Source organism: Coturnix japonica, chromosome 10 (genome assembly GCF_054131305.1).
Source record: "Coturnix japonica strain WE chromosome 10, WE-NBRP24, whole genome shotgun sequence".
Taxonomy (NCBI): Eukaryota; Metazoa; Chordata; class Aves; order Galliformes; family Phasianidae; genus Coturnix; species Coturnix japonica.
In genome coordinates, this window is record NC_140672.1 from 1,110,744 (window position 1) to 1,126,070 (window position 15,327).

General features: G+C 61.6%; 1 protein-coding gene across 6 annotated transcripts; it reads left to right on the forward strand.

The window, feature by feature from the left end:
• The first annotated feature begins 1,594 nt into the window (after positions 1-1,594).
• LOC107307912 (uncharacterized) lies at positions 1,595-14,640 on the forward strand. Of its 6 annotated transcripts, none has more exons than XM_085510015.1 (16): positions 1,595-2,037; positions 2,074-3,961; positions 4,038-4,089; positions 4,205-4,796; positions 5,711-5,821; positions 5,924-6,004; positions 6,964-7,076; positions 7,340-7,398; positions 7,502-7,591; positions 7,677-7,720; positions 8,317-8,468; positions 9,105-9,318; positions 11,043-11,187; positions 12,179-12,316; positions 13,519-14,265; positions 14,321-14,640. In XM_085510015.1, exons 1-15 carry the CDS (start codon positions 1,595-1,597, stop codon positions 13,762-13,764), a joined length of 4,368 nt encoding a protein of 1,455 aa, XP_085366141.1. In that variant the 3' UTR covers positions 13,765-14,265; positions 14,321-14,640. The 6 variants fall into 6 exon arrangements, with proteins under 6 accessions (XP_085366141.1, XP_085366143.1, XP_085366142.1 ...); XM_085510017.1 differs by having other exon boundaries at positions 1,595-2,028; positions 2,251-3,961; XM_085510016.1 differs by having other exon boundaries at positions 1,595-2,022.
• Positions 14,641-15,327: the final 687 nt, after the last annotated feature.

Consider the following 15,327-nt stretch of genomic DNA (forward strand, 5'->3'; position numbering starts at 1 on the left):
GCCCCTCATGCAACTTCCTCTTCCTGTTGTCGATCGAATGTCCCCTTCCGGTTGCCAGCAGCCAATAGTAACGCTTGGAGGGCGGGGCATAAGGAGGAAAGGAGCGTGATTGGTCACACACAAGCTCCGCCCCCTTTTGTGGGCGGGGACAGGAAGGGGAGGAGCCTGGCTTGGCCACGCCCCTCGGCGCGCGCCGGCGGTGCCGGTAAGGGAGGGGGAGGGGGAGGGGGGGAATATGGGACCCCAATGTGCGACCCCACCCCATAGTTAATGCCCCCCCCCGCCCCATAGAGACCCATATAGAGCCCACCCCACATGGCTGCTCCACTATGGGCCCCCCTGCAACATGGGCTGGAAACCCGGAAGCTCCAACTTGTGGGGCGCTGCCCCACGAGCCACATTTAGGGCCCCCCCCCCATTATAGGGCCACCCCCATTATAGGGCCCCCCCCCGTTATAGGGCCCCCCCTATGGGGCTGAGCTATGGGGCTGCACTCAGCTATAGGGCTGTGCTATGGGGTTGTGCTATGGGGCTGTGTTATAGGGCCGTGCTATAGGGCCGTGTTATGGGGCTGTGCTATGGGGTTGTGCTATGGGGCTGCACTCAGCTATAGGGCTGTGCTATAGGGCTGTGCTATAGGGCTGTGCTATAGGGCTGTGCTATGGGGCTGAGCTATGGGGTTGTGTTATAGGGCTGTGCTATATGGCTGTGCTATGGGGCTGTGTTATAGGGCTGTGTTATGGGGCTGTGTAATAGGGCTGTGTTATGGGGCTGTGTTATGGGGTTGTGGGTTTCCTCCCTCCCCTCCCCCTTTCCTGCCCCAGCCATGGGGCCGGAAGCCACCGAGCAGCGGTGACATGGGGACCCTATATGGGGCTATATGGCACTATATATGGCACTATATGACTCTATATGGCACTATATGGCACTGTATGACCCTATATATGGCACTATATGGCACTAGAGTGACCCTATATGGCACTATATGGCACTAGAGTGACCCTATATGGCACTAGGGTGACACTATATGGCACTATATGACCCTATATGACCCCATATGGCACTATATGACACTACATTGCACTATGTGGCACTATGTGGCACTGTATGACCCTATATGTCACTATATAACCCTATATAGTGACCTTATATGACCCTATATGACTATATGGCACTGTATGACCCTATATGGCGCTATATGACTCTATATGACACTATATAACTATACATCACACTATATAACCCTATATGACCCTATGTGACCCTACATGGCACTATATGACCCTATACGGCCCTGTATGACACTACATGGTGCTATATGATCCTATATGTCACTATATGACCCTATATGTCACTATATGACCCTATATGACCCTATATGACACTATATGACCCTATATGACCCTATATGTCACTATATGACCCTATATGGCACTATATGTCACTATATGACCCCATATGACCCTATATGGCACTATATGCCCCTATATGCCCCTATATGCCCCTATAGGCTCCTATAGGTCCATCCCCCCTTAATTAACCCCTGTCCCCCCCCAGGCCGGCCCCCCAGCCATGGTTCTATAGCGGTTCCATCATGGACCCTCCCGGTGGCCGCCCCCCGCTCCCGGTTCTGGCAGCCCACGACTCCATCACGTTCTCGGACTCGGAACCGACTTCGGATCCTCGCGATGTTTTTTGGGCCAGTCTGCGGCGGGTCCAGATGTGTGTGTGGGACCTGCAGGGCGCCATCGACGGGGCACGGTGTGGGGCACAATGTGGGGATGTGGGGGGCAGCGGGGCCACAATGGGGGCTGGGGGGTCTGCAGACATCACAAGTGGGTCCAGCCCCAGCTGTGGGACTGCGGGCACTGAGGGTGATGGGGCCTATGGGGTCAGCTCCTATGGGGCCAGCAGTTCATATGGGGTCAGCTCCTATGGGGTCAGCTCATATAGGGTCAGCTCATGTGGGGTCAGCACACCCCAGTCCAGCCCCACGGATGGCACAGCCTGCACAAAGGATGCCAGCTCCTATGGGGTCAGCAGCTCATATGGGGTCGGCTCCTATGGGGTCAGCAGCTCCTATGGGGTCAGCAGCTCCTATGGGGTCAGCAGCTCCTATGGGGTCAGCTCCTATGGGGTCAACGCACCCGAATCCAGCCCCACGGATGGCAGAACCTCACCTAAGGATGCAGCAACCCCAAGTGAATCCAGCCCCATCTATGGGATTGCCTGCACAGAGGATGACAGCACCTATGGGGTCAGCTCCTATGGGGTCAGCAGCTCCTATGGGGTCAGCAGCTCCTATGGGGTCAGCTCCTATGGGGTCAGCACACCCCAGTCCAGCCCCACGGATGGCAGAACCTCACCTAAGGATGCAGCAACCCCAAGTGAATCCAGCCCCACGGATGGCACAGCCTACACAAAGGATGCCAGCACCCATAGGATCAGCTCCTATGGGGTCAGCTCCTATGGGGTCAGCAGCTCCTATGGGGTCAGCTCATATGGGATCATCACGCCCGAGTCCAGCCCCACGGATGGCAGAACCTCGCCTGAGTTTGCAGCCACGAGTGAATCCATCCCCATCTATGGGACTGCCTGCACAGAGGATGACAGCGCCTATGGGGTCAGCACCCATGGGGTCAGCAGCTCCTATGGGGTCAGCTCCTATGGGGCCAGCTCCTATGGGGTCAGCACGTCCGAATCCAGCCCCACGGATGGGAGAACCTCGTCTAAGTCTGCAGACATCCCAAGTGAATCCAGCCCCATCTATGGGACTGCCTGCACAAAGGATGATGGCTCCTATGGGGTCAGCTCCTATGGGGTCAGCAGCTCCTATGGGGTCACCATGCCCAACTCCAGCCCCACGGATGGCAGCACCCCCCCAGAGGATGCGGCCGCCCATGGGATCCCCCCACCTGAACCCCCCCCCACCCATGGGAGAAGCTCAATGGAGGGCACAGCCATCAATGGGATCCCAGCCCAATCCAGCCCTGCGTATGGGGACCCCTCCCCAAAGGATGAGAGCACCCATGGGACCCCCCCAACCCAACCCCCCCCCACCCATGGGACCCCCCCGACCCAGCCCCCCCATGGGAGAACCCCATTGGGGAGCACAGCCGCCTTTGGGATCCCAGCCCACCCCATCCCTGCGTATGGGGACCCCTCCCCAGAGGATGAGGGCACCCATGGGACCCCCACAGAACCCCCCCCCACCCATGGGAGGACCCCCCCAGGGGACGTGTCAGTGTATGGGACCACCAATGGGAGACCCTCAATGGAGGACGTGGACCCCTATGGGACCCCCCCCCAATCCATCCCCACGTATGGGACCCCCACCCCAAAGGCTGCAGCCCCCTGTGGGATCATCCCCTTATGTGGGTCCAGCCCCACAGCTGGGAGACCCTCAGTGGAAAGCACGGATGTCTATGGGACCCCAAAGGATGTGAGCACCCATGGGACCCCCATAGAACCCACACCCACCCATGGGACCCCCATAGAACCCACTGTCACCCACGGGACCCCCATAGAACCCATTGCCACCCATGGGACCCCCATAGAACCCAGCATAACCCATGGGACCCCCATAGAATCCATTGTCACCCATGGGACCCCCATAGAACCCATTGTCACCCATAGGACCCCCATAGAACCCATTGTCACCCATGGGACCCCCTCGTCCCACCCCCCACCCGTGGGTGGCAGCACCTCGTGGGTCCGAGCCCCTGTGGGGGGGAGCAGCTCCCCCAGCCCCATAGATGTGGGTCAGGGCCCCAAATGGAGCGAGGAAGAGGATGAAGAGGAGGAAGAGGAAGAGGAGGAGGAAGAGGAGGGGGATGAAGATGAAGATGAGGAGGACGAGGAGCCGCAGTTCCACACCAACCCCCTGTTCTGTGGGCTCTACAAACCCCACCTGCAGGGCACCGACAGCGCAGAGACCCCCAACATGGGGGGCAGCCGGCAGGTATGTGGGGTGGGGGGGCACCCCAACCCCCCCCTGCCCCATAGGGCCGTGCCCACCCCCATGTCCCCCCCTGCAGGATGCCGTGCCCATAGGAAGGGACAGTGATGGGGACAGAGCGGCTGAGCCAGGTGAGTGTGGGACCCCAGCCCCATTTTGGGGGGGGGGGCACTGATATATGGGGGCTGATGTTGATGGGGACCCCCCCCCACATGCCCCCCCCCATGTTTTCTTCCCCCCCCCCAGGCCTGTCGCTCTCTGCCCCCCTGGATCCGACCCAGCTTGGGGGGCACCGGGACCCCCCCAAAATCCCAAGAGAAGGGGACGCGGCCCCCCCCAGCCCTGAGCCCCCCAAACATTTGGCAGCTGGGGGGGGGACAGACCCGGAGCCTGGCAGCCCCTCTGCCCCACATCGCCCTCAGACGCCCCCCCCCTCCCCACATTCCCCCCTCCAAACGCCCCCCCATCCCCCACAGGGAGGGGGGCACCAGGAGCCCCCCACCCCCCCAGATTCACCCCCCTCACCCCCCCCATATCCCCAGCCCCACAACTCCCCACTTACCCCCCCCCATCCCTCCTCAATTGTGCCCCAGGGGGGGCAACAGCCGCCCCCCCGCAGCCCCCAGACCCCCCCCACCCCCTCCCCGACCTCTGCCCAGCCGCCATTGGGACCCCCAGGGCTGGGGGGTGCTGAGGGGCTGGGGGGGGCTCCCCCCATGTCGGGGGGTCCCTGTGTCCCTGCCCCCCCCCCCATCATGTCCCCGCACCCCAACCCGGAGGAGCTGCCCCCTGAGAGCGGCCAGGACCCCCCGCCGGACCCCCCTGCTGGCACCCATGGGTGAGGGACCCCCCCACTGTGCCCCTATTTGTGGGGGGGGGGGCTTTCTCACAACCCCTCTGTCCCCATAGACTCCTGTCTGTCTGTCTGTGCCCCCATCCAGCCCTGTGCCCCCCCCACAACCCCTATACCCCATCTACCCCATCCATCCCCCCCACTCTCCCCCTGTCTGTACCTCAGGACCCCCAGCTGCCCCCCCCAACCCCCACCTGCCCCCTCAGACCCCCCCCACAACCCTCATAGACCCCCTGTCTGTCTGTCCATCCCCATATTCCTCACCCCCCCCCCCAGCCCCTCATCCACACCCTCAGTCTCCCACTCAGCCCCCACCCCCCCATTGTGTCTCTCTGCCCCCCCAGACCCCAATCTATCCATCCACCCCCCCCAGACTCCTATCCATCCCTACAGACCCCATTCTGTCCATCCACCCCCCCTTAGACCCCCATCTGCCCCCCCAGACCCTAATCTATCTATCGCCCCCCCCCCAGACTCCTGTCTATCCCTACAGACCCCATTCTGTCCATCCACCCCCCCCTTAGACCCCCATCTGACCCCCCCAGGCCCCCATCTGCCCCCCTATACCCCAGTCCATCCACCCCCCCCCAGATTCCTATCCATCCCTACAGACCCCATTCTGTCCATCCACCCCCACCTTAGACCCCCATCTGCCCCCCCAGACCCCCATATGTCCATCCACCCACCCCCCCCCAACCCCCATTTGCCCTTCCCAGCCCCCCCACCCTATACCCCCCACTACCCTATACCTCCCCACCCTATACCCCCTACTACTCTATATCCCCCCCCCCCCATACCCCACCCCCCATAAACCCCCCATTCCCCCCCACCCCCATAAACCCCCCCATCCCCCCCCCCAAAGCCCCCCCTGACCCCCCATATCCCCCCATATCCCCCAGGTTCCCGCCGTGGGGCCGGGGGGGCCGTGAGGACGCCCAGCGTTTGGCCTCTCGTCTGTTCCACCTCCACGGCTTCAAGAAGTCCCAGGTGGCCTCGTTCCTACGCAAGAAGTGAGGGCGGGGGGCTCTGGGGGGGGGGGGGGGCTCTGAGGGGGGGGGTCCTGTGGTTGGGACCCCCCCTATAAGCTGTATATTGTGCCCCCACCCCCCCAGCAATGCATTCAGTGCTATGGTGGCCCAGGAATACCTGCAGTTCTTCCAGTTCGAAGGGCAGAGCCTGGACCAGGCCTTGAGGTATGGGGGGATTTGGGGGGGGGGCACATAGACCCCAATGGGATCCTCCATTGAGGCCTATGGGAGCAAAGGGGGTGAGGTGGGGGGCTATGGGGGGAGGACACATAGACCCCAATGGGATCCCCCATTGAGGCCTATGGGAGCAAAGGGGGGCGAGGTGGGGGGATTTGGGGGGGGACACATAGACCCCAATGGGATCCTCCATTGAGCCTATGGGAGCAAAGGGGGGTGAGGTGGGGGGATATGGGGGGGGGGGACATAGACCCCAATGGGATCCTCCATTGAGGACTATGGGGAGCAAAGGGGGTGAGGTGGGGGGATATGGGGGGGGGGGCACACATAGACCCCAATGGGGTCCCCCATTGAGCCTATGGGAGCAAAAGGGGTGAGGGGGGGAGATATGGGGGGGGACACATAGACCCCAATGGGGTCCTCCATTGAGGACTATGGGGAGCAAAGGGGGTGAGGTGGGGGGCTATGGGGAGGGGACACATAGACCCCAATGGGATCCTCCATTGAGTCTATGGGGAGCAAAGGGGGGTGAGGTGGGGGCTGTGGGGAGGGGACACATAGACCCCAATGGGATCCTCCATTGAGGACTATGGGGAGCAAAGGGGGGTGAGGTGGGGGGCTATGGGGGGGGTATGGGGGCTGCTGGGGTGGTGGGAGGGGGATTTGTGGGGCTGGGGGGGTGGGGGGTGTTTTGGGGTTGTGGGGGGTGGAGCTTTGAGTGAGTGGGGGGGGGGTTTGGGGGTAGTTTGGGGGCTGGGGGTGAGTTTGGGGTCTTTGGGGTCTTTGAGGGCTCTGGGGGGGGATGCAGCTCTGGCATCTCATTTGGGGTCTGGGGGCTCAGAGTTGGGGTCTATCAGCACATGGGGCTGCATTATGGGGGGGGTCCCGCTGTGGGGTTACAAAGACCCCCCCCCCACAACCCCTTGGACCCCCCCTGCCCCCCCCAGGACGTTCCTGCAGTCCCTGATGCTGACGGGGGAGACTCAGGAGCGGGAGCGAATCCTGGTTCACTTCTCCAGGCGCTTCCACCACTGTAACCCCAACGTGTTCCCATCCCCAGGTGAGACCCCCCCCAATTAATTCCAGGACCCCCCCCCAATTAATTCCAGGACCCCCCCCCCAATTCCAGGACCCCCCCATCCCACCCTATATCTCATTATCCCCACTCAGAGCCCATCCCATCCAGCCCCCTATAGCTACAGATGGGCTCAGAGCATCTTCTTATGGGGTTTTATGGGTTGGGGGGGGGGAGACCCCCATTTTAACCCCCTACTCTGTGCCCCCCCCCCATTTTAACCCTCCCCCCATTTTAACCCCCCATAGACGCTGTGCACTCCCTGACCTGTGCCATCATGCTGCTCAACACAGACCTGCACGGCCCCGTGAGTCGCCCTGCTTCTATTATGGGATGCCCTTAAGCAGAATTAATGGGGGGGGGGTGAAGGGCAGACGCCCCCCCCACTATTTTAACGCCCCCCCCCCCAGAGGCTGGGCCGTGCCATGAGCAGCGCTGAATTCGTGGCCAACCTGAGTGGGATGATGGACGGGCAGGACTTCCCCAAGGAGATGCTGAAGGTTTTAGGATGGGGGGGGTTTATATATGGGGAGGGGGCTCCTTATAGCCCCCCACCCCCCCTTAAACCTGCTCCCATCCCTTTAGGCTCTATACAGCTCCATCCGCAGCCAGAAGCTGCAATGGGCAGCGTGAGTATGGGCTGGGGGGGGACACATAGACCCCAATGGGATCCCCCATTGAGACCTATGGGGAGTAAAGGGGGCAAGGTGGGGGGCTGACATATAGACCCCAATGGGATCCCCCATTGAGACCTATGGGGAGCAAAGGGGGGCGAGGTGGGGAGCTGTGGGGGGGGGGGGACACATAGACCCCTATGGGATCCCCCATTGAGGCCTATTGGGAGGAAAGGGGGGAGACATGGGGGGCTGTGGGGGGACACATGGACCCCTATGGGATCCCCCATTGAGGCCTATGGGGAGTAAAGGGGGAAGGTGGGGGGATATGAGGGGGGGACACATAGACCCCTATGGGATCCCCCATTGAGACCTATGGGGAGCAAAGGGGGCTGAGGTGGGGGGATATGGGGGGGATCTGGGGGCTGCTGGGGTGGTGGGAGGGGGATTTGTGGGGCTGGGGGGTCAGGGAGGGGGGGGGGGGGGTCTTTTGGGGTTGTGGGGGGTGGGTTTGGGGTGGATTGTGGGGTAGGTTTGGGGGGGGTATATGGGGGGCAGCCATTGGGGCAGGCTGTGATAACCCCCCCCCTCAAATCCCCATATATAAACAGGGATGAGGATGAGGATGATGAAGGCCCGACCCCCCCCACCCCAAGGAAGGGCAGCACGTCGTTGGTGGAGCTGCCGAGGCAGGAGGGGGCCGCCATGTTCAGACAGGGCTGGTTGGCCAGGAAGGTGTTGGTGGAGGCTGAGGGCAAAAAGGGTGAGAGATGGGGGGGCAAAAAGGGGGGGGGGCAAAAAATGGGGGGTGGCAAAAGGGTTTGGGGTCAGGGAGGGGGTGGATGTGGGGCTGGAGGGGGGAGGGTGGGGTTGGGGTTGTGGGGTCTTGGGGGGTAGTTTGGGGTGTATGGGGGACAAAAGGTTGGGGTTTGTGGTCTGAGGAGTGGGGTGGGGGTCTAAGAGGGGCAGGTTTGGGGTCTGGGGGCAGATTTGGGGTCAAAGGAATCAGGTTTGGGGTGTTTGGGGGGTTTTGGGGGAGGAAAAGGGGGATTTGGGGTGTTCTGGGGTCTGAGGGGCAGGTTTGGGGTCCAAAGGGAGCAGGTTTGGGGGGTTTGGGGGCAGATTTGGGGTCAAAGGAATCAGATTTGGGGTGTTTGGGGGGTTTTGGGGAGGAAAATGGAGGGATCTGGGGTGACCTGGGGTCTGAGGAGTAGGGTTGGGGTCTAAGTGGGGCAGGTTTGGGGTCTGGGGGTAGATTTAGGGTCAAAGGAGTGAGATGTGGGGTGTCTGTTTATGGCTCAGGGCAGCAAAATGGAGGCATCCTTTAGGGTGTAAGGGAAGGAAATGGGGGCAGGGGGGGTCTGTGGGAGCCCCATAACCCCACTCCTTCTCCCCATAGCGCCGTGGGGCCGGCGGGGCTGGAAGTCGTTCCATGCTGTGCTGAGGGGGACCCTGCTCTGCTTCCTCAAAGTGGGGGCTGCACCCACGGCCGAGGCCGAGGAGATGCTGGGCGTCCATCACGGCCTGGCTGAGCGGGACAGCCATTACACCAAGCGGCCCCACGTCTTCCGCCTGCACACGGCCGACAGCCGCGTCCTGCTGCTCCAGGCACCGTGAGTCGGGCTGCAGGGCCACGGTGGGGAGGGGGCTGCCAAGGGGGCAGGGTGGGAGGGGGGCAAGATGGCTGCCGGATGGACAAGATGGCCGCCATAAGGGCAAGATGGCTGCCAAGGGGGTAAGGTGGCGGTGGGGCAAGATGGCTGCCATGGGGGTAAGATGGCTGCCAAGGGGGTAAGGCGGTGGTGGGACAAGATGGCTGCTGGAAGGACAAGATGGCTGCCATAAGGGCAAGATGGCTGCCAAAGGGGTAAGGTGGTGGTGGGGCAAGATGGCTGCCATGGGGGTAAGATGGCTGCCAAGGGGGTAAGATGGCGGTGGGACAAGATGGCTGCCATAAGGGCAAGATGGCTGCCAAGGGGGTAAGATGGCGGTGGGGCAAGATGGCTGCTGGAAGGACAAGATGGCTGCTATAAGGGCAAGATGGCTGCCATGGGGGCAAGGTGGTGGTGGGACAAGATGGCTGCCATGGGGGTAAGATGGCTGCCAAGGTGGCAAGGTGATGGTGAGGCAAGATGGCTGCCAAGGGGGCAAGGTGGTGGGGGGACAAGATGGTGGTAGGGCAAGATGGCTGCCATGGGGGCAAGATAGCAGCTAAAGGGGCAAGGTGGTGGTGGGGCAAGATGGCTGCCAATGGGGCAAGATGGCTGCCAAGGGGGTAAGGTGGTGGTGGGACCAGATGGCCGCCAAGGGGGTAAGGTGGCTGCCAGAGGGGCAAGGTGGTGGGGGGGCAAGATGGCCGCCATGGGGCAAGATGGCTGCCAAGGGAGCAAGGTGATGGTAGGGCAAGGTGGCTGCCATAAGGGCAAGATGGCTGCCAAGGGTGTAAGGTGGTAGTGGGACAAGATGGCTGCCATGGGGCAAGATGGCTGCCAAGGGGGCAAGGTGATGGTAGGGCAAGATGGCTGCCATAAGGGTAAGGTGGCTGCTGTGGGGCAAGATGGCTGCCAAGGGGGTAAGGTGGTGGTGGGACAAGATGGCCGCCATGGGGCAAGATGGCTGCCAAGGGGGCAAGGTGGGGGGGGGACAAGATGGCCGCCATGGGGCAAGATGGCTGCCAAGGGGGTAAGGCGGTGGTGGGACAAGATGGCTGCCATGGGGGCAAGGTGCTTGTGGGGCAAGATGGCTGCTGGAAGGACAAGATGGCCGCCGTGGGGCAAGATGGCTGCCAAGGGGGTAAGGCGGTGGTGGGACAAGATGGCTGCCAATGGGGCAAGATAGTTGTTAAGGGGGCAAGGTGGTGGTAGGACAAGATGGCTGCCATGGGGCAAGATGGCTGCCAAGGGGGTAAGGTGGTGGTGGGACAAGATGGCCGCCATGGGGCAAGATGGCTGCTGTGGGGCAAGATGGCTGTGAAGGGGGCAAGGTGATGGTGAGGCAAGATGGCTGCCATGGGGGTAAGATGGCAGCCAAAGGGGTAAGGTGGTGGTGGGACAAGATGGCCGCCATGGGGCAAGATGGCTGCCAAGGGGGTAAGACGTCCACCATGGGGACAAGATGGCGGTGGGGCAAGATGGCCGCCAAGGGGGCAAGATGGCTGCCATAGGGACAAGATGGCCGCCATAGGGCAAAGTTGGGACACAAGATGGCGGCCATGGGGGGCTATGGGGGTCTAATGGGGGTCTATGGGGAGCTATGGGGTGCTGTGGGATGCTATGGGGGTCTATGGGGAGCTATGGGGTGCTATGGGGGTCTATGGGGTGCTGACTGCCGTCCCCAGGAGCCATGCAGACATGTTGGCCTGGATCTCCCGGCTCAACCTGGCGGCCGCCCTCCTCTCATCGCCGCCATTTCCCGCTGCCGTGGGGTCCCAGCGCCGCCTGACGCGGCACATCCTGCCCGCGGCACCCAGCCACTGCCCCCCCGTGAGTGGGGATGGGGGCTATGGGGGGCTATGGGGGGCTATGAGGCTCTATGGGGCGCTATGGGGTGCTATGGGGGGCTATGAGGCTCTATGGGGCTCTATGGGGTGCTATGGAGTGCTATGGGACACTATGGGGACATTATGGGGCACTATGGGGCTCTATGGGGTGCTATGGGGACACTGTGGGGCTCTATGGGGTCATATAGGGACTCTGGGGTCTCTCTGGGGTCATACAGGGACACTATGGGGACTCTATGGGGTCATACAGGGACTCTATGGGGACACTATGGGATTGCTGTGGGGACACTATGGGGTCTCTATGGAGTCATACAGGGACTCTATGGGGACTCTGGGGTCTCTATGGGGTCATACAGGGACTCTATGGGGTCATATAGGGACTCTATGGGGTCATATGGGGACTCTGTGGGGACTCTATGGGGTCATGGGGTCTCTGGGGTTATATAGGGACTCTATGGGGTCTCTATGGAGTTATATGGGGTCTCTATGGGGTCATACAGGGACTCTATGGGGTCTCTATGTGGTCATGGGGTGTCTATGGGGTTATATAGGGACTCTATGGGGTCTCTATGGAGTTATATGGGGTCTCTATGGAGTCATACAGGGACTCTATGGGGTCTCTATGGGGTTATATGGGGTCTCTATGGGGTCATACAGGGTCTCTATGGGGTCATGGGGTGTCTGTGGGGTTATATGGGGTCTCTGTGGGGTCATGGGGTCTCTATGGGGTTATATGGGGTCTCTATGGGGTCATGGGGTCTCTATGGGGTTATATGGGGTCTCTATGGGATCATACAGGATCTCTATGGGGTCATGGGGTGTCTGTGGGGTTATATGGGGTCTCTATGGGGTCATGGGGTCTCTATGGGGTTATATGGGGTCTCTATGGGGTCATACAGGGTCTCTATGGGGTCATGGGGTGTCTATGGGGTTATATAGGGACTCTATGGGTTCTCTATGGGGCCGCCCCACAGGAGCAGCAGCTGCGCACCCACTTGCAGTGGCTGGAGCGGGCGGAGCTGGAGCTGCTGGAGCTGCAGAGAAACCCCACAGAGAAACGGGGCCGGGGCCGGGACATGGAGGAGCAGCATCGGGATCATCTACAGCACGAGGTGAATGGGGCCAGAGCTTATGGGTCAGAGCCTATGGGGGGTATGGGGTCACTGAGCTGCCTATGGGGCAGGTATGGGGTCACTGAGCTGCCTATGGGGGGTATGGGGTCAGAGCCTATGGGGGGTATGGGGTCACTGAGCTGCCTATGGGGGGTATGGGGTCAGAGCCTATGGGGGGTATGGGGTCACTGAGCTGCCTATGGGGGGTATGGGGTCACTGAGCTGCCTATGGGGCGGGTATGGGGTCACTGAGCTGCCTATGGGGGTGTGGGGTCACTGAGCTGCCTATGGGGGGTATGGGGTCACTGAGCTGCTTATGGGGCGGGTATGGGGTCACTGAGCTGCCTATGGGGGGTATGGGGTCACTGAGCTGCCTATGGGGGGTATGGGGTCACTGAGCTGCCTATGGGGGGTATGGGGTCAGAGCCTATGGGGGGTATGGGGTCACTGAGCTGCCTATGGGGCGGGTATGGGGTCACTGAGCTGCCTATGGGGGCAGCTATGGGGTCAGAGGAGCTGCCTGTGGGGTGCTTGGGGTGATATGGGACCATAAGAGCTGCCTATGGGATGCTTGGGGGGGGATATGGGGTTAAAGGAGCTGCATGGGGGTCTTTGGGGGCAGATATGGGACCAAAGGAGCTGCCTATGGGGTGCTGGGGGGGATATGGGACCATAAAAGCTGCCTTTGGGGTGCATGGGGGGGATATGGGGTCAAAGGAGCCGCCTTTAGGGTGCATGGGGGTCTTTGGGGGCAGATATGGGACCAAAGGAGCTGCCTATGGGGTGTTTGGGGGGGATATGGGGTCAAAGGAGCTGCCTTTGGGGTGCATGGGGGTCTTGGGAGAGGATATGGGGTGTCTGGGGGTGGATATGGGGTCCCAGAGCTGCCTATGGGGCACATAGAGGGTCAGAGGGGTCACATTTGGGGCACTTTGGGGTCTTGGGGGGCAGATCTGAGGCCAGAGGGATCACACTGGGGGGTCCTTGGGGGTCTTTAGGGGAATATATGGGGTCAGGGGGTTGGGGTGCTGGGGGGGGGGGGGGGCACTTATGGGGTTTAAGGAGCCACATATGGGGTGAAATGAACCGAGTTTGGGGTCAGAGGGATCAGATTTGGGGGGGGGGGGGGGATGTGGGGTCACTATGAATCTATGGGGTTTTATTGTATGGGGGGGGTGACCCTATTTCTCCCTATGGGGCAGTGCCGGCGCTATGAGACCTACGTGCGAGTCCTGGAGACGTGGCTGAGCAACGAGCGGGACCTGGAGGGGTGGGATGGGGGGGGGGGGGTCCCGGCTGAGCCCCCCCCCCTCACACGGGCACATTCCAGCCCGGCCCTGGGACCCGACACGACGCCCCCCCCGGGACCCCCCCGCGTTAAAAGGAACATCTCAGAGCGACGCACCGTGCGCAAAGGGGTCCCCAAAAGGAACAAGAACCTGCTGTGATGGGGGGGGGATAAAGGGGGGGGCCCCGGGACCCCCAAGCTGTGGGATCCCCCCCCATTTGCAGCCCCCACTTTGGGGTCCCAAGACCCCCAATCTTATGGGACCCCCATGTTGGGGTATGGGACCCCCCCCCATCCCTTTTAGGGCCCCCCCCCCCCCCCCTTTTGGGATCCCCTTTTTGGGACCCCCCCATCCCCTTTGGGGCCCCCAACCTCTTTTGGGATCCTCCCCCCCCCCCATTTGCAGCCCCCACTTTGGGGTCCTAAGACCCCCAACCTTCTGGGACCCCCATGTTGGGGTATGGGACCCCCCATCCCTTTTAGGGACCCCCCTTTTAGGGTCTGATACAACCCCCCCTCCCTTTTGGAACCCAAGACCCCCCACTTTGGGGTCTGAGACCCCCCCACCCCCATTTGGGGTCTTCCTTGGGAATTTGGGACCCCTCCCCTTGGGATTCAGGGTGTCCCCCCCCATTTTGGGATCTGAGATCCCTGCTTTGGGGTTCCAAGACCCCTTTGGGACCCCCCCCTTTAGGGCCTCCCCCCCACCCTTTGAGGTTCAAGGTCTCCCCCTTTAGGAATTGGAGACCCCCCCCCATTTTGGGATCCCCACCTTTGGGGACCCCCCCCCCCATTTTTGGGATCTTCTATTTGGAGCTGTTTTATTTTAGGGGGGGGTCTTTGGTACGACAGACCCCAGTTCCTCCCCCCCCAATCAAGGACTCCATCTCAGGGACATTCCCCTCCTTTCCTTATGGGGAGGGGGCTGTGGGGTCTGCCCCCCCCCCCCCCTCAATGCTTTGCTGCCTTGCCCCCCCCCCCCCCCAAAGCTGTCGGACACGTCGTCCCATGTGCAATAAAAGCTCCACGCGCCTCATTTAGGGCTGGGGTCTCAGCTCCATTTAGGGTTGGGGGGGGTCTCACCTCCATATAGGGTTTGGGGGGGTGTCACCTCCATTTAGGGTTGGTGTCTCACTTCCATATAGGGTTTGGGGGGGGTCTCAGCTCCATTTAGGGTTGGGGGGGTGGTCTCAGCTCTCACTTCCATTTAGGGTTGGGGGGGGTCTTACCTCCATATAGGGTTTGGGGGGGGGGTCTCACCTCCATATGGGGTTGGTGGGGGGGTCTCACCTCCATTTAGGGTTGGTGGGGGGGGTCTCAGCTCCATTTAGGGTTGGTGGGGGGGGGTCTCACCTCCATATAGGGTTGGTGGGGGGGGTCTCATCTCCATTTATGGTTGGGGGGGGGGTCTCACCTCCCCCCCACTCAGCACTGCCCCACACCATGGGCTGCCACCAGCATTTATTCACCCTGCCCCCCCCATAAACCCCCCCCCCCCCCATTATATCAGCCCCAGCTGGGGGCTGCAGTTTAACCCCCCCCCCCCCTTAAAGGAGCAGCCAGAAGAGAAGTGTTGGTGGGGGGGGGGGGGTTAAACACCAATGGAGGAGCCCCCCCCCCCCTGCCCCCCCCCATTTCCATTTGGGTCCCAAAGTCACTCGAGCTGGATGTGGGGGGGGGGGCTGTCAATGCGTTGTGTCCATAGAGGGGGGGGGGTTTGACA